This window comes from Cherax quadricarinatus, unplaced genomic scaffold (assembly GCF_038502225.1).
Source record: "Cherax quadricarinatus isolate ZL_2023a unplaced genomic scaffold, ASM3850222v1 Contig78, whole genome shotgun sequence".
In the NCBI taxonomy this organism is placed as follows: domain Eukaryota; kingdom Metazoa; phylum Arthropoda; class Malacostraca; order Decapoda; family Parastacidae; genus Cherax; species Cherax quadricarinatus.
In genome coordinates this window covers 325,702-349,107 of record NW_027195104.1, presented here as the reverse complement: position 1 = coordinate 349,107, position 23,406 = coordinate 325,702, and the positions used below count along the sequence as shown (strand labels likewise).

Below are 23,406 nucleotides of genomic sequence, written 5' to 3'. Positions count from 1 at the left end.
AGTGTAGCTTAATAAAAGACAATCCATCTCTTACCTTAGCAGGACAATTAAGAAAAATCCTGCTCCCACTTTATTACCATGGTAAAGATAGTGTACATTGTTGTCTATGCTTAAGACAGCAAGAATCAAGCATTCTGCTTTGCTTCATGGAGGAAGTGGCAAGGAAGCAAAAAGTACTAAGTCAGATTTTCCTTTATGTGCTAGGGGCAGTGACGGTGTAGGGCACTGTGAGGCAGATTACTTTTGACTCTACTGAGAGTCACACTGACGCCAGGATAACCAACAAAGAACATTGATCCGTGTATTAGTGTGAACAAAGTGTCTCACAAAACACAATAAACACTTACAGAGAAGTGTGATCAGCTTCTTTAGTGATAAGACTGTGAACAATAAAGACAAATCTTGTGGAACATAGTGTACCAGTGTGCGTATTCCTAGACTATGAAAGATGTGGACATCCAAGGACACTTCAGCTTCTATCAAGTTACCGATATCTGTCGAAGGTGTGAAGAACACCATAGCTCACACTACAAGATTTCTTGTAGTACGGGGGACTGCGCAGTTCTTGAGTCGCAAGGAGTTTGTAATCAACCTATAGTCGGCAGTGAGGTGCTGACTTTTGTGTCCACACAAGTACGTAAGTCAGCGATCAGTGAATGAAATATGCTGACATAACAACCCCTACGGATAATTTATTGTTTACATAATATAATCTTTTTCAGCCTGTTAGGAAGTGGATGAGACAGCTTCTCAAGACCTCGTTTGCAGGGGTGACTGTGCAGGCAATGAACTGTTTTTCTAAGCTAAGTTTTCCCTATTTTTAAACTTAGCTGGTAAACCAATTTTCAACAAAATGCTTCTAACCATATAATCAAATTCGAGATAATTATTTTGAAATTTTGATAGTCGGGGAAACTGCAGTTCCCACAGATTAACTCGTAAGTGTGCAATCGAGCAGAGACTATGGTGAAGTTCATTGTCGATAAGTGTAAGGTACTAGCCCTTGGTAATGAAAATAACCCTCAAAGCTATAATCTAGGTGAAGTAAAGCTTGATTATACAGAATGTGAAAAGGACTTGGGAGTCATGGTGAGCAGAAATCTAAAGCCAAGACAGCAGTGCATTAGTGTGCGCAACAAGGCCAACAGATTACTTGGATTTATCTCAAGAAGTATAAGTAACAGAAGTCCAAAAGTTATTTTACAGCTCTGTACATCACTAGTGAGGCCTCATTTAGATTATGCTGCTTAGTTTTGGTCCCCTTATTACAGGATGGATATAGACTCATTAGAGAACATGCAGAGAAGAATGACTAAAATGATTTACTGTGTGAGGAACCTCCCGTATGAAGATAGGCTTAAAGCCTTAAATCTCCACTCTCTGGAGAGGCGTAGAATGAGGGGAGATATCACTGAAGTGTATATGTGGATGACGGGCATAAACAAGGGAGATATTAATACAATACTGAGGGTGTCGAACCAGGTAAGAACCAAAAATAATTGATTTAAGTTGGATAAATTTAGATTTAGAAAGAACATAGGTAAGTACTGGTTTTCTAACAGAGTTGTAGATGCGTGGAACAGACTTCCCAGTGGGGTGATAGAGGCTAAGACCTTGGGTAGCTTTAAAAAGAGACTGGATAAATATATGAGTGGGAGGGGCTGGGTTTGATTGGTGTCATTGGGTACGGGAGTTATTTCTTGGGTAGCTTTTAGGTAGAGGTCGTTTTGATAAGGACCTGCCTCGCATGGGCCAGTAGGCCTTCTGCAGAGTTCCTACATTCTTATGTTCTTATGTAAGTGAGCAATCCAGCAGAGACTCTCGTAAGTGTGCAATCCAGCAGAAACTTTCGTAAGTGTGCAATCCAGCAGAAACTCTCGTAAGTGTGCAATCCAGCAGAGACTCTCGTAAGTGTGCAATCCAGCAGAAACTATCGTAAGTGTGCAATCCAGCAGAAACTCTCGTAAGTGTGCAATCCAGCAGAGACTCTCGTAAGTGGTGACGTGTACTTAGCTCAGTGGTGACGTGTACTTAGCTCAGTGGTGACGTGTACTTAGCTCAGTGGTGACGTGTACTTAGCTCAGTGGTGACGTGTACTTAGCTCAGTGGTGACGTGTACTTAGCTCAGTGGTGACGTGTACTTAGCTCAGTGGTGACGTGTACTTAGCTCTGTGAAGACCTGTTTGTGTGCTCTCTGTGAATCTGTACCAGGATGCCCTCTCTTGAGCAACTTTACCAGCAGCTGAGAGAAGAGCTCAGAGTTGCTAAGATGGAGATACGGCGATTAACGGAGGAGAACAAGAGGATTCGTAGTAATCCTTCTGTTGTGAGTCCCCAGGTTAAGAGGGGACCTTGGTCAGTGGCCGGGCAACATGGAACCAAGCTGAAGATCAAGAAAACGGTTGGAGAGGCAGAAACAACGAGAAACCAGAAGACTACCGTGGAAACTTCCAACTCATTCTCGGTGCTACCTGACGAATGTGAGTGTTCTACTGGGAATGCCACAACGAGCACCAAAGAAGCATTGGCAGACATGAATAAGACATCCCTAGAAACCCCAACGAAGACCATCGAGAACGTCTTGACGAATTCTACAAGTGGTGTAATGCTACCTGGCGAATGTGAGTCGACTACTCGGAGCATCACGACGGACGATGCCAAGGAAGGTAAAAACATTGTTGTTGTTGGGGATAGCCAGATTAGGTACCTGGATAGGGCATTCTGCTTGAAGGATAGGAGTAGGAGGCAGAGAGTGTGTTTTCCTGGGGCTGGGATGAAGGATATTGTTAGCCGTCTGGATGACATCATGAGAGGTAATGGGAGCAATCCTATTATCTGTCTCAGTGCTGGAGGCAACGATGTTGGCAGACGTAGGAGTGAGGACCTGATTAGCAGGTATAGGTCAGCAATAGAGATAATTAGGAGGAAGGGTGGGAAACCTGTCATATGTGGCATTTTGCCAAGGAGAGGAGTTGGAAATGAATGGTTGTCCAGAGCAATTGGTGTCAATTGCTGGCTGGACAAATACTGTAAGGAAAATGCGGTAACATTCATTGACAACTGGGACCTCTTCTATGGCAGAAATGATATGTATGCCAGGGATGGGGTTCACTTATCTAGGTGTGGGGTGGGAGCACTGGCCAACGCAGTGGAGGGAGCTGTTAGGTCTTTAAACTAGGAATAGTTAGTGGCATGGGTTTTGGCGGGAAAACTGTGAAGTCGCAGGGTAGTAACATGAGTACTAGGAGAACTAGTAATAGGCAAAATGAGGTGGATATTGGAAAGCCAGTGGCACTAATTGACAAGGACAGTAATAGGTTTAGTGGAATAACAGAAAGGAGCAGGAAGGGTAAAGAGAGAGGAGGGTCATTAAATATTTATTACACAAATAGTCGCAGTGCTAGGAATAAGATGGACGAGTTGAGACTAGTTGCTAGTGCAGGTAACATAGATGTATTTGCCATTACTGAGACGTGGTTTAATTCAAAAAGTCGGGACATGCCTGCAGAATGTCACATTCAGGGTTTTAAATTGTTCCAAGTAGATAGAAGTATCAGGAAGGGGGGTGGGGTGGCATTGTATGTCCGAGATCGCTTGAACTGTTGCATAAAAACGGGTATTAAGTCTGAAGTAACACATACAGAGTCTGTTTGGATAGAATTTTCAGAGGGGCATGAAAAATTAATTTTAGGTGTGATATACCGTCCCCCAAATTTAGATAGGGACCAGGGGAGACTACTATGGGAGGAAATTGTTAGGGCCACAAGGCACGATAATGTAGTAATTCTAGGATACTTTAACTTTAGTCATATTGATTGGAATTTCTTGACTGGGAATTTAGAATCATACGACTTCTTAGAAGTATTTCAGGATTGTTTTTTGAAGCAGTTTGTGACAGAACCTACAAGGAGTAATAACCTGCTTGACTTAGTTCTGGCAAACAATGAATCCCTTGTTAATAAATTAGAAGTTTCAGAGGAACTGGGTGCTAGCGACCACAAATCAATTACATTTAGAATTGAATGGAAGTATGATAGTAGGGATAACTCAGTAACAGTCCCAGATTTTCGCTTAGCAGATTACGATGGGCTTAGAGAACACTTATCATCTGTTGACTGGGGTAACGAAGAGAGCTATCAATATGACAGTTTTCTGAAGTCAATACATGCTGCTCAAAGAACGTTTATCCCTTATAAGGAAATTAGATCAAATAGAAATGACCCAAAATGGATGAATAATAGGCTGAAATATCTACTAGGGCATAAGAAAGGAATTTATAGACGTATCAAAAGAGGCGAGGGTCATCTTATGAATCAGTATATTGACATTAAGAGGGACATTAAAAAGGGGATAAGAAAAGCTAAAAGGGACTATGAAATTTAAGTTGCCAGGGATTCTAAAACTAACCCAAAAAGTTTTTTCCAGGTCTATAGAACAAAAGTCAGAGATATGATAGGTCCCCTTAAAAATAACTATAGGCATCTTACTGACAAAGAGAATGAAATGTGCTCGATTTTAAATAATTATTTTCTCTCGGTTTCTACACAGGAAGACACTAATAATATTCCGGTAATTAATTTTTATAGTGGATCAGAAGAAGATAAATTATGTAACATCACAGTCACTAGTGAAATGGTTGTGAAGCAGATAGACCGACTGAAGCAAAATAAGTCACCGGGTCCTGATGAGGTTTTTTCAAGGGTTCTTAAGGAATGCAAAATGGAAGTCTGTGAACCATTAACTAATATTTTTAATTTATCTCTTCAAACAGGTGTAGTGTCTGATATGTGGAAGATGGCTAATGTAATTCCTATTTTTAAAACAGGGGACAAGTCGTTACCGTCAAATTACCGCCCAATAAGCCTGACCTCAATGGTAGGCAAATTACTAGAGTCAATTATAGCTGAGATTATAAGAAGCCATCTCGATAAGCATAGCTTGATTAATGATACTCAGCATGGATTCACAAGAGGCCGGTCTTGTCTAATTAATTTATTAACTTTCTTCAGTAAAGCTTTTGAGGCTGTTGACCACGATAAAGAATTTGATATTGTTTACTTAGATTTTAGTAAGGCATTTGATAGAGTTCCGCACCAAAGACTGTTGAAGAAAGTAGCAGCTCATGGCATTGGGGGAAGGGTGCTCTCGTGGATCGAATCATGGCTCACAGACAGGAAGCAAAGAGTGTCCATAAATGGGGTTAAATCCGAGTGGGGATCAGTAACAAGTGGGGTTCCGCAGGGATCAGTCTTGGGCCCGTTGTTGTTTATAATATATATCAATGATCTTGATGACGGAATTACTAGTGATATGAGCAAATTCGCCGATGACACGAAGATAGGTAGGATAATTGATTCAAACGTAGATGTTAGGGAACTTCAGGAGGGTTTAGACAAACTCTACTCTTGGTCAGAAAAGTGGCAGATGCAGTTCAATGTAGATAAATGCAAGGTTCTGAAGCTCGGGAGTGTCCATAACCCTAGCACTTATAAGTTAAATAATGTAGAACTTAGCCATACAGATTGCGAAAAGGACTTGGGGGTTATGGTAAGCAGCAACCTTAAACCAAGACAGCAATGCCTAAGCGTACGTAATAAGGCAAATAGATTACTGGGATTTATATCAAGAAGTGTAAGCAACAGAAGTCCAGAGGTCATACTGCAGCTTTATACATCATTAGTAAGGCCTCACCTAGATTATGCAGCTCAATTCTGGTCTCCATATTACAGAATGGACATAAATTCGTTAGAAAACATTCAGCGTAGGATGACTAAATTAATACATAGCATTAGAAATCTTCCTTATGAAGAAAGATTGAAGACTCTTTAAGTTACATTCACTTGTTAGACGAAGAATGAGGGGAGACCTGATCGAAGTGTACAAGTGGAAGATAGGTATTAATAAAGGGGATATTAACAAGGTCTTGAGGATATCTCTCCAAGAGAGAACCCGCAGTAATGGATTTAAATTAGATAAGTTTAGATTTAGAAAGGACATAGGAAAGTATTGGTTTGGAAATAGGGTAGTTGATGAGTGGAACAGTCTACCTAGTTGGGTTATTGAGGCTGGGACTTTGGGTAGTTTCAAATTTAGGTTGGATAAGTACATGAGTGGGAGGGGTTGGATTTGAGAGGGACTTGCACATTGGAGCTTGTTTCTTGGGTGGCATTGAAAATTGGGTTGTTCAATTGTTGTTATTGGGATGAATTGTAAAGGACCTGCCTAGTATGGGCCAACAGGCCTGCTGCAGTGTTCCTCCTTTCTTATGTTCTATGTTCTTATGTACACTCAAGCAGAGACTCTCGTAAGTGAACAATCGAGCAGAGACTCTCGTAAGTGAACAATCGAGCAGAGACTAGTAAGTGAACAATCGAGCAGAGACTCTCGTAAGTGTGCAATCCAGCAGAGACTCTCGTAAGTGAACAATCGAGCAGAGACTCTCGTAAGTGTACACTCAAGCAGAGACTCTCGTAAGTGAACAATCAAGCAGAGACTTTGGTAAATGTACACTCAAGCAGAGACTCTGGTAAGTGTACACTCAAGCAGAGACTCTGGTAAGTGTAAGCTCAAGCAGAGACTCTGGTAAGTGTACACTCAAGCAGAGATTCTGGTAAGTGTACACTCAAGCAGAGACTCTGGTAAGTGTACACTCAAGCAGAGACTCTGTTAAGTGTACACTCAAGCAGAGACTCTGGTAAGTGTACACTCAAGCAGAGACTCTGGTAAGTGTACACTCAAGCAGAGACTCTGTTAAGTGTACACTCAAGCAGAGACTCTGGGAAGTGTACACTCAAGCAGAGACTCTGGTAAGTGTACACTCAAGCAGAGACTCTGGTAAGTGTACACTCAAGCAGAGACTCTGGTAAGTGAACACTCAAGCAGAGACTCTGGTAAATGTACACTCAAGCAGAGACTCTGGTAAGTGTACACTCAAGCAGAGACTCTGGTAAGTGTACACTCAAGCAGAAACTCTTGTAAGTGTGCAATCCAGCAGAGACTCTCGTAAGAGTGCAATCCAGCAGAGACTCTCGTAAGTGTGCAATCCAGCAGAAACTCTCGTAAGTGTGCAATCCAGCAGAAACTCTCGTAAGTGTGCAATCGAGCAGTGACTCTCGTAAGTGTGCAATCCAGCAGAGACTCTCGTAAGTGTGCAATCCAGCAGAAACTCTCGTAAGTGTGCAATCCAGCAGAGACTCTCGTAAGTGTGCAATCCAGCAGAAACTCTCGTAAGTGTGCAATCCAGCAGAAACTCTCGTAAGTGTGCAATCGAGCAGTGACTCTCGTAAGTGTGCAATCCAGCAGAGACTCTCGTAAGTGTGCAATCCAGCAGAAACTCTCGTAAGTGTGCAATCCAGCAGAGACTCTCGTAAGTGTGCAATCCAGCAGAAACTCTCGTAAGTGTGCAATCCAGCAGAAACTCTCGTAAGTGTGAAATCCAGCAGAGACTCTCGTAAGTGTACACTCAAGCAGAGACTCTCGTAAGTGAACAATCGAGCAGAGACTCTCGTAAGTGAACAATCGAGCAGAGACTCGTAAGTGAACAATCAAGCAGAGACTCTCGTAAGTGAACAATCGAGCAGAGACTCTCGTAAGTGTACACTCAAGCAGAGACTCTCGTAAGTGAACAATCGAGCAGAGACTCTTGTAAGTGTACACTCAAGCAGAGACTCTGGTAAGTGTACACTCAAGCAGAGACTCTGGTAAGTGTACACTCAAGCAGAGACTCTGGTAAATGTACACTCAAGCAGAGACTCTGGTAAGTGTTCACTCAAGCAGAGACTCTGGTAAGTGTACACTCAAGCAGAGACTCTGGTAAGTGTACACTCAAGCAGAGACTCTGGTAAGTGTACACTCAAGCAGAGACTCTGGTAAGTGTACACTCAAGCAGAGACTCTGGTAAGTGTACACTCAAGCAGAGACTCTGGTAAGTGTACACTCAAGCAGAGACTCTGGTAAGTGTACACTCAAGCAGAGACTCTGGTAAGTGTACACTCAAACAGAGACTCTGTTAAGTGTACACTCAAGCAGACACTCTGTTAAGTGTACACTCAAGCAGAGACTCTGGTAAGTGTACACTCAAGCAGAGACTCTCGTAAGTGTACACTCAAGCAGAGACTCTGGTAAATGTACACTCAAGCAGAGACTCTGGTAAGTGTACACTCAAGCAGAGACTCTGGTAAGTGTACACTCAAGCAGAGACTCTGTTAAGTGTACACTCAAGCAGACACTTTGTTAAGTGTACACTCAAGCAGAGACTCTGGTAAGTGTACACTCAAGCAGAGACTCTCGTAAGTGTACACTCAAGCAGAGACTCTGGTAAGTGTACACTCAAGCAGAGACTCTGGTAAATGTACACTCAAGCAGAGACTCTGGTAAGTGTACACTCAAGCAAAGACTCTGGTAAGTGTACACTCAAGCAAAGACTCTGGTAAGTGTACACTCAAGCAGAGACTCTCGTAAGTGTACACTCAAGCAGAGACTCTGGTAAGAGTACACTCAAGCAGAGACTCTGGTAAATGTACACTCAAGCAGAGACTCTGGTAAGTGTACACTCAAGCAGAGACTCTGGTAAGTGTACACTCAAGCAGAGACTCTGGTAAGTGTACACTCAAGCAGAGACTGGTAAGAAGGGAGGTGGTGTCATGGCGTCCAACTGAACATGTGTATCTGATCTAAGATCAATTTACAGTCTTGTTGAGCTGTTGTTTGTCGTACGTTCAGTTATTATATCCAAATGTCGATGAGTAAGAGATCATAACTCCTTTACAGGGGGCATCTTTCCCCAGTGGGCATCTTTCCCCAGGGGGCATCTTTCCCCAGGGGGCATCTTTCCCCAGTGGGCATCTTTCCCCAGTGGGCATCTTTTCCCCATGGGGCATCTTTCTCCAGTGGGCATCTTTCCCCAGGGGGCATCTTTCCCCAGTGGGCATCTTTCCCCAGGGGGCATCTTTCCCCAGTGGGCATCTTTCCCCAGGGGGCATCTTTCCCCAGTGGGCATCTTTCCCCATGGGGCATCTTTCCCCAGGTGGCATCTTTCCCCAGGGGGCATCTTTCCCCATGGGGCATCTTTCCCCAGGGGGCATCTTTCCCCAGGGGCATCTTTTCCCAGGTGGCATCTTTCCCCAGGGGGCATCTTTCCCCAGTGGGCATCTTTCCCCAGGGGGCATCTTTCCCCAGGGGGCATCTTTCCCCAGTGGGCATCTTTCCCCAATGGGCATCTTTCCCCATGGGGCATCTTTCCCCAGGGGGCATCTTTCCCCAGGGGGCATCTTTTCCCAGGTGGCATCTTTCCCCAGGGGCATCTTTCCCCAGTGGGCATCTTTCCCCAGGTGGCATCTTTCCCCAGTGGGCATCTTTCCCCAGGGGGCATCTTTCCCCAGGGGGCATCTTTCCCCAGGGGGCATCTTTCCCCAGTGGGCATCTTTCCCCAGGGGGCATCTTTCCCCATGGGGCATCTTTCCCCAGGGGGCATCTTTCCCCAGGGGGCATCTTTTCCCAGGTGGCATCTTTCCCCAGGGGGCATCTTTCCCCTGGGGGCATCTTTCTCCAGGGGGCATCTTTCCACAGGGGATATCTTTCCCAAGGGGATATCTTTCCCCAGGGGGTATCTTTCTCCAGGGGGCATCTTTCCCCAGAGGGCATCTTTCCCCAGGGGGCATCTTTCCTCAGGGGCATCTTTCCCAGGGGATATCTTTCCCCAGGGGGTATCTTTCGCCAGGGGACATTTTTCTTTCACATCCCTGCTTAGGCGAGATGGGATCTACACAGATGACACCAAAGAAATGATTGAGATACCAAAGTCCCAATACAACTCAGTGTTCAGCGAGCCGTTACCCAGACTAAGAGTCGACAATCTAAATGAATTCTTTATCACCGAGATTCAAAATTTGGTCATTTCAAAAACTCTGATATGTTCCCTAACGCCACAAGATTTCGAAAAGGCACTCTACTCCAGGCCCAGACTCATGGAACTCCATGACCATCATGAACTGCAAAAAGCCCCTGTCACGTGCCTTCAGCATTTTATGGGCTCATCCCACAATCACTAAAAACAACATATAACGCCACTCTAGAAAGGTGGCAGTAAAGCAATTGCAAAGAACTACAGACCAATTGCACTAACATTTAATATAAATATCTCTGAAAGGGTTCTAAGAAGCAAGATCGCCAACCACCTAGATACCCATCAATTACATAACCCAGGGCAACACGGGTTTACAACAGGTCACTCCTGTCTGTCCCAACTACTGGACACTATGACAAGGTCCTGAATGCTTTAGAGGACAAACAAAAACACAGATGTAGTATACACAGACTTTGCAAAAGCCTTCGACAATGTGACCAAGGTGTAATATCCCACAAAATGCGTGATAAAGGAATAACAGGAAAAGTTGGTAGACGGATCTATAACTTCCTGACACATTAAACACAAAGAGTAAGAGTACACAGAGTAAAGTCTGAGGCAGCTACAGTGAAAAGCTCTGTTCCACATGGCACAGTACTCGCTCCCATCCTCTTCCTCATCCTCATTCTGACATAGACAGACATGGTCCTACATTGAAAACACCAGAAGACTCCAAACAATCATCAACCAAATCTTCAAATGGGCCACTGAAAACAATGTGTAGTTAAATGAAGAGAAATTTCAACTACTCAGTGATTGAAAACTTGAGAAAATTAAAACTGTATCAGGGTTTGCAACAATTTCTAACCACAGAATAGAGTGAAAAAGTAATGTGAGGGACCTGAGAGTGATAATGTCAGAGGATTTCACCTTCAAAGACCACAACACTGTATTTACATTTTCTGCTAGAAAAACGATAGGATGGATAATGAGAACCTTCAACACTAGGGACACCAAGCCTATGTCACTTGTTCTCTCTAGGCTTGAATACTGCTGTACACTAATGCCCTCTTCAAGGCAGGCGAAATTGCTGACGTGGAGGGTGTACAGAGAACTTTCACGGCACACATAAGTACGATAAAGGACCTAAATTACTGGGAACGGTTGAAGTTCCTTGTTTTGTATTCTCTGGAACACAGGCAAGAAAAATACATAAGGAACACCCCTTAGCGGACCTACTGGCCCATGCCAGACAGGTCCAAGTCACCTCCCGGCTTAAAACAATGACCCACCTAGTCATTTCAGTTCACATGAACTTAAGGAGCACGGCACCAGACACATTAGCACAAGCTAGTCAGGCCCAACTCACACCCACCCACACCCACTCATGTATTTATCCAACCTATTTTTAAAACTACACGTCTTATCTTCTATGACGGTACTCGGGAGTTTATTCCACTCATCCACAGCTCTATTACCAAAGCAGTGCTTTCCTATATCCTTCCTGAATCTGCTTTTTTCCGACTTAAAACCTTTGCTTCGAGTCATGTCTTTGCTAGATATTTTTAGCACATTATTTATATCACCTTTATTTAATCATGTTTTCCATTTGTACACCTCAGTCATATCCAACCTTTTCCCCTAATTCCACGCCTTTCTAGAGAATGCAGATTCAGGGCCCTCAGTCTATCCTCATAGGGAAGATTTCTGATACAAGGGATCAACTTTCTCTTATATCCATTCTGTAATACAGTGACCCGAACTGTGTAGCATAATCTAAATGAGGCCTAACCAAAGATATATAGAGTTGAAGAACAACCTGAAGCCTCCTCTTATTTATGCTCTCTCCTTGATATGAAGCTAAGGATTCTATTCGCTTTATTGCGAACACTTATGTACTGTTGATAAACTGAAATCACCCAGAACAAAATGGTAAGATTCACCCTGGACCTGGGACCAAGAGAACATGTAGGCCAGGATGAATTACAACAATTGGATATGATGAATGTTGAAGACAGAGTAAAACAACTGAAGTTAAATCAAGTTTATAAAATTGCTCACAAACAGTGTCCAGAATAACTTGCTGCTAATTTTGTCAAGGTTGGGAACCAAAACAATCATAGTACTAGGGGGAGAGAGCACAACTTTGTAGTAACCTCAGTCAGTGGCCAGGCTTCAAACACCTTTCATTGTACAGCAATAAAGGAATGGAACAGATTGCCTGCACATGTCAAAACCAGTCATAGTATGAACCAGTTCAAGAAGAGTGCCAAAAGGTACCTAATGAATGTAGCGAGAGAAAGGGGAGAGAAAGATTTTCTATTTTTTTTTAGCTAACACATATGTAAATATATATAACTCATTTTATCTTATTCCTAGTATATATCTTCTATAGTATAATAAAAAAGATATCTCCTACATTGTATAATAATAAGGTATTAAATGGAAATAATAATAAGGAATTAAATGGAAATAAATTACTCTGTCTGACTTTTCTGGGTCACCCTAAGTTCTCTACACATATGCTGCTATGTATGATAGTTTGTGTAACTGTATTTGTGAATATCTGAATAAACTTACTCACTTACTCTTGGTTTTAGATAACTGCTAACCAGAACTCCCAAATCCTTTTTGCAATCAGTAATATTAAAATCTACATTATTTAGTTAAATGTGACATGGTTATTTTTGTTCAATGTTTAGAACTTTGTATTTGTCTATATTAAACGACATCTGCCACTTCTTCGAACACTGCATCAATCTCTTCAGATCTTCATGGAGTGCTCTAATGTCCTCATTAGAATGAGTTAGGCGACTTGTTTTGGTGTCATCAGCAAACTTGCTTATGTCACTAATTATTCCCTCATCAATGTCGTTTATATCAACTGTGAATAACAATGGCCCCAACACTGACCCCTTTGGAACACCACTCGTGATGCGCCCCCACTCGGATTTCTCCCCATTGTTGCAAACTCTGCTGCCTATCTGTTAACCACGCCTCTGTTCAGGAAAAAAATTAACCTCCTATTCTTTGTACCTTAATTTTTCTCAATAGCCTTTGATGTGGAACTCTATCATAAGCCTTACTAAAGTCCACATAGACAATATCGTATTCATTACCATGATCCATCTTTGTGAAAAAAGTTAGTAAATTCGTAAGGTAGGAATGCTCCTATGTAAAACCGTGCTGAGATTCATTAATCAATTTATGCCTTTCAAAATGGCTGCGAACTACCTCGGCAATTATTAGTTCCATCAATTTTCCCGCTGTGGAGGTAATGCACACGAAAATCACTCCCTATGAAAGCAAAAGACTCGGCAGGAGATGCAACATTCCTCCAGTGAAAAACAAGGGCGCCATGTGAACATTAAGAGACAACACAATAAGTGTCAGGGGCCCAAGACTGTTCAGGTGCCTCCCAGCATTCATAAGGGGATTACCAATAGGCCCCTGGTTGTCTTTAAGAAGGCGCTGGACAGGCACCTAAAGTCAGTACCTGACCAGCCGGGCTGTGACTCTCATGTCAGTTTACATGCAGCCAGCAGTAACAGCCTGGTTGATCAGACCTTGATCCACCATGAGGCCTGGTCCGAGACCGGGCTGCAGGGGCGTTGGCCATCGAAACCCTCTCCAGGTATACTCCAGGTAACATCGGTCGATGGATCTATAATTTCCTCACTAACAGAACACAGAGAGTAGTAGTCAACAGAGTAAAGTCCGAGGCAGCTACGGTGAAAAGCTCTGTTCCACAAGGCACAGTACTTGCTCCCATCTTGTTCCTCATCCTCATATCAGATATAGACAAGGATGTCAGCCACAGCACCATGTCTTCCTTTGCAGATGACACCCGAATCTGCATGACAGTGTCTTCCATTGCAGACACTGCAAGGCTCCAGGTGGACACCAACCAAATCTTTCAGTGGGCTGCAGAAAACAATATGAAGTTTAACGATGAGAAATTTCAATTACTCAGATATGGCAAACACGAGGAAATTAAATTGTCATCAGAGTACAAAACAAATTCTGGCCACAAAATAGAGCGAAACACCAACGTCAAAGACCTGGGAGTGATCATGTCGGAGGATCTCACCTTCAAGGACCATAACATTGTATCAATCGCATCTGCTAGAAAAATGACAGGATGGATAATGAGAACCTTCAAAACCAGGGATGCCAAGCCCATGATGACACTCTTCAGGTCACTTGTTCTAGCTAGGCTGGAATATTGCTGCACACTAACAGCACCTTTCAAGGCAGGTGAAATTGCTGACCTAGAAAATGTACAGAGAACCTTCACGGCGCGCATAAGGGAGATAAAACACCTCAATTACTGGGAGCGCTTGAGGTTCCTGAACCTGTATTCCCTGGAATGCAGGCGGGAGAGATACATGATTATATACACCTAGAAAGTCCTAGAGGGACTAGTACAGAACTTGTACACGAAAATCACTCACTACGAAAGCAAAAGACTTGGCAGATGATGCAACATCCCCCCAATGAAAAGCATGGGTGTCATTAGCACGTTAAGAGACCATACAATAAGTGTCAGGGGCCCGAGACTGTTCAACTGCCTCCCAGCATACGTAAGGGGGATTACCAACAGACCCCTGGCTGTCTTCAAGCTGGCACTGGACAAGCACCTAAAGTCGGTTCCTGACCAGCTGGGCTGTGGCTCGTACGTTGGTTTGCGTGCAGCCAACAGTAACAGCCTGGTTGATCAGGCTCTGATCCACCAGGAGGCCTGGTCACAGACCGGGCCGCGGGGGCGTTGACCTCCGGAACTCTCTCCAGGTAAACTCCAGCAAACCTTGTTACGTCATCGTGGAACATAATGCTGGAAACTTCAAAATTTAAAAAGTCACTGACATATAGGATACTCACCCAGGCAAAGTTCAACCTGCCTCACAACAAAGTTCAACCTGCCTCACAACAAAGTTCAACCTGCCTCACAACAAAGTTCAACCTGTCTCACAACAAAGTTCAACCTGCCTCACAACAAAGTTCAACCTGCCTCACAACAAAGTTCAACCTGCCTCACAACAAAGTTCAACCTGCCTCACAACAAAGTTCAACCTGCCTCACAACAAAGTTCAACCTGCCTCACAACAAAGTTCAACCTGCCTCACAACAAAGTTCAACCTGCCTCACAACGAAGTTCAACCTGCCTCACAACAAAGTTCAACCTGCCTCACAACAAAGTTCAACCTGCCTCACAACGAAGTTCAACCTGCCTCACAACAAAGTTCAACCTGCCTCACAACAAAGTTCAACCTGCCTCACAACAAAGTTCAACCTGCCTCACAACGAAGTTCAACCTGCCTCACAACGAAGTTCAACCTGCCTCACAACGAAGTTCAACCTGCCTCACAACAAAGTTCAACCTGTATCACAACACAAGAATCATGTGACCTCAATATCTACCTGACCATCTCAAATAAGTCTCACTTGCATTTTTCAGGTCACTATGTGTCACACTTCACTTTCCGTCAACATGATCTGTTATTTTCAACCTCTGTGTTAGAAGTGATCAAGGTCCCCGTCAACATGATCTGTTATTTTCAACCTCTGTGTTAGAAGTGATCAAGGTCCCCGTCAACATGATCTGTTATTTTCAACCTCTGTGTTAGAAGTGATCAAGGTCCCTGTCAACATGATCTGTTATTTTCAACCTCTGTGTTAGAAGTGATCAAGGTCCCCAGGAACAATATTTTCTATTAAGTATGTCCTAGTGTTTGTTCACTTTTTTTAAACCAGGTTGTTGGTATTGATTATCAAGATTTACACTGAATGTATGTACAGTGGAACCTCGGTTTTCATATGCCCCAGTTTTTATAGAATTCCTTTCTCGACGACTTTTCTCGTCGAAATTTTGTCCCAATTTTCATACCTCTCCTCGGTTTTTGTAGTTAAAAATGGTCCATACCAAATTCGTCCATGTGACTCGGCCAATAATCCATTGTTTTCTGTGCTTGTTTATTGAGTGCGACTGCTAAATAAGCCACCATGGGGCGAAAGAAAGTTCCGAGTGCCAGTCCTTTGGTACAGAAGGCGAGAAACACGATAGAATTCAAGAAAGAACTCGTAGCAAAGTACGAAAGTGATATACACATGTTTATATGCTACGTAACGTGTTTCTTATATAATTTTGAAGAAAATATCATATATGGATTAATGAAAATGTCTATATTATTGTAAAATAAGATATTTAATGTGCCCAAGAGTGATTATTATTAGTATTACGTAATGCTTTCCCTCCACCCGGCAACCACACCTCCATAGCCCTATACATAAACATGCTATGTTTATATGCCGGGCAGGGGGAAAACATTACGTTTTCTCTGGTGCAGCATCAAAGAAAACGTGTATGAATCTGCGCTTGGCCTAGTCACTCCCGCTTTTGTTTACAGAGAACTGAAATAATGAATTATTCATTATTTCTTCCTTCGTTTATGATGGCATCTGAAGGTAACTCTTAGAAACAATTAAATTCAATGAAAAATGTACGTCGCTGGTAATAATATGGCTCTGGGCCGCAGTGTAGGTAACTGGCTACCTACTCTGACTTCCTACAAATAAATACTACTCACCTCTCGTCCAACATTAAGATGGATTAATTGAATTTAAGGTATTTCTTATGGGAAATACTGCTTCAGTTTTTATAGTATTCGATTTTCGTCAGACATTTCTGAATAGATTAATTACAAAAACCGAGGTTCCACTGTATGTATGTATGTATGTATGTATGTATGTATGTATGTATGTATGTATGTATGTATGTATGTATGCATGTATGTATGCCATAAGAACAAAGCAAACAGGTGACATCACAATATGCAGAGGAACCGCTGTGAAAGGTATAGTGAACTTACAAGCACTTTCGTGATTTCTCACATTATTAAGGAACTGTTTGTTTGTGTTTATGTATACATGTTGCAGCTTTCAGATACAAGTCTTACGTTAGGAATAATTAAAAAAATAAATTTGTCTTACCCAATGCATCTTCTTCCTGATGAACTGCAGTTTTGTTCGTGTTGTTCTTCAGATATTTCTTCTTCTCCCTGATGGTGCTGGTGGACAAGTTATGGAGGATCTTGAGACAAGCATCATACTCCTTGGCATATCCCAGCAGCTTGAAAATGAAGTCATTACGCAGCCAAGGTCGGAACTCTTGGTATTGTAAAAACCAAGTGAACCTGCACAAAAGTATTTGATTAGATATCTTTCTGGCTTGAAGACAAAAAAAATGTTATGTATTTTATATAAAATGTTGGTTGGTAATGAAGTTTAAAGCCCATCGACTAAATTAGGGTCTTGAAGTCTGCATGCAACCTTTTCACCATCAGACAAAAATAATCCTTAGTATAGAACATAAGAATGGAGGAACAATGCAATAGGCCTACTAGCCCATACTAGGCATGCCATTCTCAAATACAACTACTCTCACCTACATATTTCTCCAACTTATTCACAAAGCTCCCAAATAATTTAGCTCCAGTGCCTCATCATGCACAAACCCTACTCAAACACAACCCTTTGCACTCATGTACTGTATTTATCTAGCCTATTTTTACCCCACACCAAGTTTTAGCTTCTATTACCCAATTTGGCAGGTTGTTCCGCTCATCGACAACTCAGTTTGAAAACCAGTACTTTCCTACATCCTTTCTAAATTTAAATTTATCTAATTTAAATCAGTTATTGTGGCAATGTTTCACTCTCCAGAAGTTTTGTCAAGTCATTACAAACAATACAGGGACACAGAGAGTATTTACAGGCAGGCAGCAAATGAAAGTGAGAGGATAAACACTGCATTTGGTTAACTGGACCTTGATGTTGGTAGTAGTAGTAGTAGTAGTAGTAGTAGTAGTAGTAGTAGTAGTAGTAGTAGTAGTAGTAGTAGTAGTAGTAGTAGTAATACTAGCAGCAGCAGCAATGGAGGTAATTCTTGGATGCTATGCACTGGTGATGTTTAATAATGTTTTGAGAACCCATACTAATACTTCAGAGATGATGGTGCTGCCTTTATTCTGTTTAATAGTGTCTGAAACGACGATTTAGGATGATTCAAGGCAATTACGTCTGCAGAAATTGGGTTCTATAATTTCATGGCATTCTTGCCGTGACATGCTTTTTGGAATTCTGGTGTTGTACACTCGGTGTTTAAATTATTGTTTCCAGGCTTCTTGCTGTTTCACTAATGTATACTCTGTCACAGTCTCCACAAGGGAAAGTGTAAACTCCTTCATTGACAGGTACAAGGTTTTTCAATTTATTCCTGCTCAGGTCATTTATGGAGGTGCTCGTTGTAATGACGACTCTTGTGTTGGCTTGTACAAATACTCTGGAGACGTTCAATGAAACCTGGCTGTAGGGAAGGATTATAATTTTGTTAGGAGTAGTGTTAGAGATTTACCTCGAAAGTAATCACTAGGAAGACATAGTGCAGAGCTCGTAGTCTTAGTGCTTACAGTTCTGTGAAGTCCCTGGTGCCATACTCGGTCCAAGGCACCAGCGATATCCACTACTGCTACACTACACAGCTAATTGGATTTATCCAATAACTGGTGCCACTTAGTGGAGAAGTTTAACAGCAGATCAGTAGGAGAGTGACCTTTTCTGAGGTGGTAGTCAAGAAACACTTGGTAAATGGGCACAGCTGTAACTAATGCAGCATTATATTGTGGTAACATTTCGCTCTGGAAATTTGTAACACTTGCACTTCAATACCCGTCTACTTATTCATCACACAATAACATCATTATAAGAAGCTCCACACACTTCCTTTTAATATTTCTATTGTGATGATGGAGAGTGTACGAATTCAAGGGCGCATACACATTCCCCGTTTGGTTGTTTAGTAGAATCTGCCCCGTGGCGCCCTCCGTCTCTTTGGTGCTGCCCCTAACCATTGATCTCAGCATAATTTCCCTATTTGCTTAAAACTGCAACAGTTTGCAACATAAATGCTTGATTTCTTGATTTGTCTCGATCACTGAGAGTTCACGATTGTCCCACAGATGTATAAAGTGATGCAGGAGTTTTCTGTACTTTTCTTGCTACAGCAAAGAGAGTCATTTTCCTTAATTGTCTGTCACTTGTATACACTAACTCTACTCCCAAGAGGCACTGCATACATGATCAAGAGGCATTGCATACGTGACCTCTGTGATGTTCCAGAGTACAACATGTGTTAATTATTAACTGTTGATCAGGAAGGTAGACGCTATCAGCCACTCTGAAGGGCTGAGTTCGTCAGGGGGCTGAAGAGGGCTGATACTCCCCTCCTGGAGAAAATTTCTCCACACTGGGGGCCGGCGGAGGTTCGCTGCAGGTGAACTATTCATCACTTAACATTAATTTGATTTTCTCACTCGCCACCACTGCTGCTTGTCTTTTCTGAACAGCTTTAGTCTGTGTGGTTTCTGGAGAATCACTAATTTTGTTTTCAACACTGTGTAATTCTAACTGCACTAATTTATCTATTGTTCGCTTATTCACTACACCTTTTTTCCAAACATCAACTGTCTGGATGATTCAATTTGAATCAGGATATATGGTCACAATTTTTCCAAGTGACCTCGGACAATCATTGCCAATAATCACTGTCACCAGGTCTTAAATATTTATAATTTTCAGGAACACCAGCTCCTTAGAAGTGTTCGCTGAATGAGGTGAGATAGTCTTCTCGCCAAATTTTCTCCCAACGTTCAATCACTTTATTAAGGTGTGTGAATTTACGTCTGAGTTGCTCAGGTTCAAAATAAGTAGGATCCTTTATGATTTCATTATAATTCATAGGAGGAACAGGTTCGAGCCTTCTGCTATGGAGCAAATGAGAAGGACTTAACACTTCTAAATTGTCCAGATCATCGGTAATATAAGTTGGAGGTCTGTTGTTAACTCTATTTTCTCTTTCAGTAACGACTGTATGAAATTCTTCTAAGTCGATTCTCTGACGATGAAGAGTTTTCCTTAAACAACGTTTTACAATGCCGATCATTCTTTCATAAAATCCACCGTGCCAGGGAGATTTAGGAGGAATATATCTCCAACAACAACTGCGTTGATTCAGCATCTGTTGTACCTCTGGTTGATCAAAGATCTTACTTATATAAGCAGCACCAGCAACAAAGTTCGTTGCATTATCTGAAATCATCAGTCTGGGACATGCCCTTCTGGCTGCAAACCTTCTGAATAATTTGATAAAGGTTTCAGCAGACATGTCAGTGGCTACTTCCAGATGGACTGCTCTAGTCGTAGCACAAGTGAACAGACAGATGTACACCTTGATGGGAACTTTGTCAACTGTTTTGGTTAAAATTATTGGTCCAGTGTAATCTACACCTGTCACCTCAAATGGAGTGATAAGACAAACTCTTTCAGAGGGATATGGAGGTGGACCTGGATATTGACATAAGAACATAAGAAAGAAGGAACACTGCAACAGACCTACTGACCCATGCAGAGCAGGTCTATGTCCCTGAACATCAAAATGGTATACAATACCGACAGGTTGTTAGGTAAGACACATATGCCACAGTTAGACAACTTTATTCCGAAACGTTTCGCCTACACAGTAGGCTTCCTCAGTCGAATACAGAAAGTAGGCAGGAACAGAAGAGATGTGAAGACGATGTAATCAGTCCATCACCCTTAAAGTCGTAGAATTTGAGGTTGTCAGTCCCTCGGCCTGGAGAAGTTCAGTTCCATAGTCCATGTGATTTAGTGGGAGTAGGAATACTCTGTTTATACTGAGATGAAGGTTTAGCATCCACAGTGGGATTTGTGGATTTATCATCATGTCTCGTTGCTTGTATGCAGGAAACTGTTGCTTGTAAACTTTGCTAATTTCTCCTCAAGTGAAATAGCGTTTTTTGAACATAATGGTTAATCGTTCAGTGGTCTGTGGTGACAGCTTGTTTGGTACAATACCACTGATAAACCAATCACATTGATTTAGGTCATATTTAGACTATAGATATCCGAGACTATTGTCTAATGTGATCCTAAATGACTGTAAGTGAGAAACAATGTCTAAGTGGCTTCAAGCTTGAGATTGTGACTGCATGTTTATCCCTGGCTTTGTCAGCATCAAAGTAATTGTCTGACAAGACACAAAAGATGATAACTATCTTTTACCACCGAAAATGACTTAATCAGATTATCAAATCATTTGTCTCTCAGCCTTTGAGTAGAGAGGATGTGTGCTACTGCTGCCCCCTATAGTTGACCGGTGGCAGTTTTCATTTTCACAACATGGTGGCAAGGTGCCGTGTCAATACTCTGTGTATTGAATTGACCCGTGGAGCCGTGCCGGACCGTCTACGGCACTGCTATTGCCTACGATAATTCGTGATACCTATGGTATTGCCAACGAGGACTTGTGCAGTGTGGCAATGAGTGGCGTATCACGGATCTTTGTGAAATTCTGCTCGGCTCATGTTTACGAGGAGGTGGTCGACAAGCTTCAGGAGGTTAATCTAGTGGTTAACCCCGCAGTGTCTGTCAAGCTACATGACGTCTCCTGCTATTACATATGGGTGAAGGTCAGAAATGTGTCCTTTGAGGATGATGTGTCTGACATTAGAGCTGTACTGGGGAATTATGGCACCATACACATGGCTACAGCAGGGAGGTGGTCTGACAGCCCATATGCAGGAATACCAGAAGGTACGTTTTCTGTAAAGATGACATTATGGCACCCAATCCCTTCTTACGTGATCTTGCAAGACTTCAGAACTCAGGTAATGGTGTCATATGCAGGGCAACGCCGCACTTGCAGGTTGTACGGCACATATGATCATATGGCGGTACAGTGTGAACGACGACGAGGTGCCAAGGTTGGGCGACAAAGCACGGACGTTGAGGAGGAAGCTGCGGGGCAAGATGTGACTGGTGTGCCGGTGATACCATCTGGATTGTCTTGGAGCGAGGAGGTTGAGAGGTCGACGGAAACAGCATGTGCCACACTCCCGGAAGTGTTGCCTTCTTCGGAGGCGAAACCAGTAGAAGGCCCAGCTTTGCAAGATGTGCAATAACGACATAGAGAAACCCATTGCCTCTGTGCTGGATGCATTATTTACAGAGAGGAGCATGAGTCCAGCTACGGACCCATCCCTAAACCTGGGACCTGCTGTGAAGGTGGACACTGGACACGAAAAGCAGCTGGTCGTGGGCATCCCTGACGCCTTGCTGAAACAAACGGCGGAGGTGGAAATCCACGAGGACTGCTCTGTGGATGAAGACATGCATGTGGAAAGTGTAATGCGAAAGCACTCAGTTGCGCTTTCAGACTCTGAGGAAGTGCTGACGCCAGCCCAGCGATCAGGGAAAAAAACCTAAAGCTCAGGGGTTGGTCAAGAGTTCTTCAAAAGGGGGGGTTGAAAAAGGTGGGAACAAAAGATTAAGTGAAAAACATTCAGTACCGAAAGGAAAAACCCCACTGACCAATTTAAGTGCCTGACAATAAATATTAATGGTTTGAGGAGTGTGCAAAAGTGTGCATGGTTCAGAGAATTATAAGAGTGTAATAATGTTGACACTGTGTTTGTACAGGAACACAATCATAAATTAGGAAGCGAGTTGCGGATAGATGGGTATGATGTGTATGTAGAGAATGCTATAAGGTTGAAAGGTGGCGTTGCCATCATAATCAGGGAGACTAGCCCGTTTGTTGTGAGACATTGCGAGGGTGGGGAGGGGAGGGAAATAAGGGTGGAAGGTCTATGGGGCAGGGTGAAGGCTGCCTTCGTGTGCGTGTACGGGCCAGCTGAGAATGAGGGATGTGTAAAAACTACCTTTGTGAAGGAGGTATTAATTTACTATTTGCGGTCACTCCCTGAAGTGGCACTCATAGGAGGGGATTGGAATTGCGTGATCCGGCATAGGGATGTTGAACCCCGGGGAAGTGGATACTTTTCTGGGGTGTTGGGGGATTTATTGACTGGGGCGGGATTAATGGACGTGGTGGGGGGTAAGATTGAGCATACTTTTGTACATCGTTGGTATACGGCGCGACTTGATAGAGTGTATGTACCGTGTATGTATGTAGAGTGTATGTCGCAGTTAAGAGCGTGCATACCGTGGATGTGGTGTTTTCTGATCATAGAGGGGTTCTCGTGGGCGTAGAGTGGGAGGGATTACCTAGAAGGAATCGTAGTTATTGGAAATTTAATGTTAAATTATTGAAAGGGAATGAGAGCAGCCAATCATTTGCGACTTTGTGGGAGGGTTTGTGGGCGGAGGCACCTGGGAATGGTGACTTTGTTCGGTGGTGGGATATGGTGGCTAAGACACGCATTCGGGATTTTTATGTTCGGCGAGGGTGGGAAAATAATCAAATGTTGTATGGGCTTCAGGGGTATTTGGAAGGACAGTTACGTGATTGTTATGTGGGTGATGGTGCACGATACCATGTAGAGGAAATTGAGGATTTAAAGGAATGTATAAAGGGCTTACTTAATGATCGCTTTGATGGTGCTCGGGTGGTGGGAGGTTTGGAGGAGGTTCTCTACAGAGATCGGCCTTCGGCATGCATGTTGAAGGAACAGAGGCAGTGGAGA

At 42.8% G+C, this 23,406-nt stretch overlaps 1 protein-coding gene across 3 annotated transcripts in view; it reads right to left on the bottom strand.

Moving 5' to 3' along the window:
• Positions 1 to 23,406, bottom strand: part of LOC128703088 (cytochrome P450 4c3) — a 258,859-nt gene that overhangs the window by 45,153 nt on the left and 190,300 nt on the right. For all 3 annotated transcript variants that reach the window (XM_070080011.1, XM_070080010.1, XM_070080012.1), the window contains exon 8: positions 16,835 to 17,037. In XM_070080011.1, the coding sequence (XP_069936112.1) occupies positions 16,835 to 17,037 (203 nt within the window). The remainder of the gene's footprint in view (positions 1 to 16,834; positions 17,038 to 23,406) is intronic.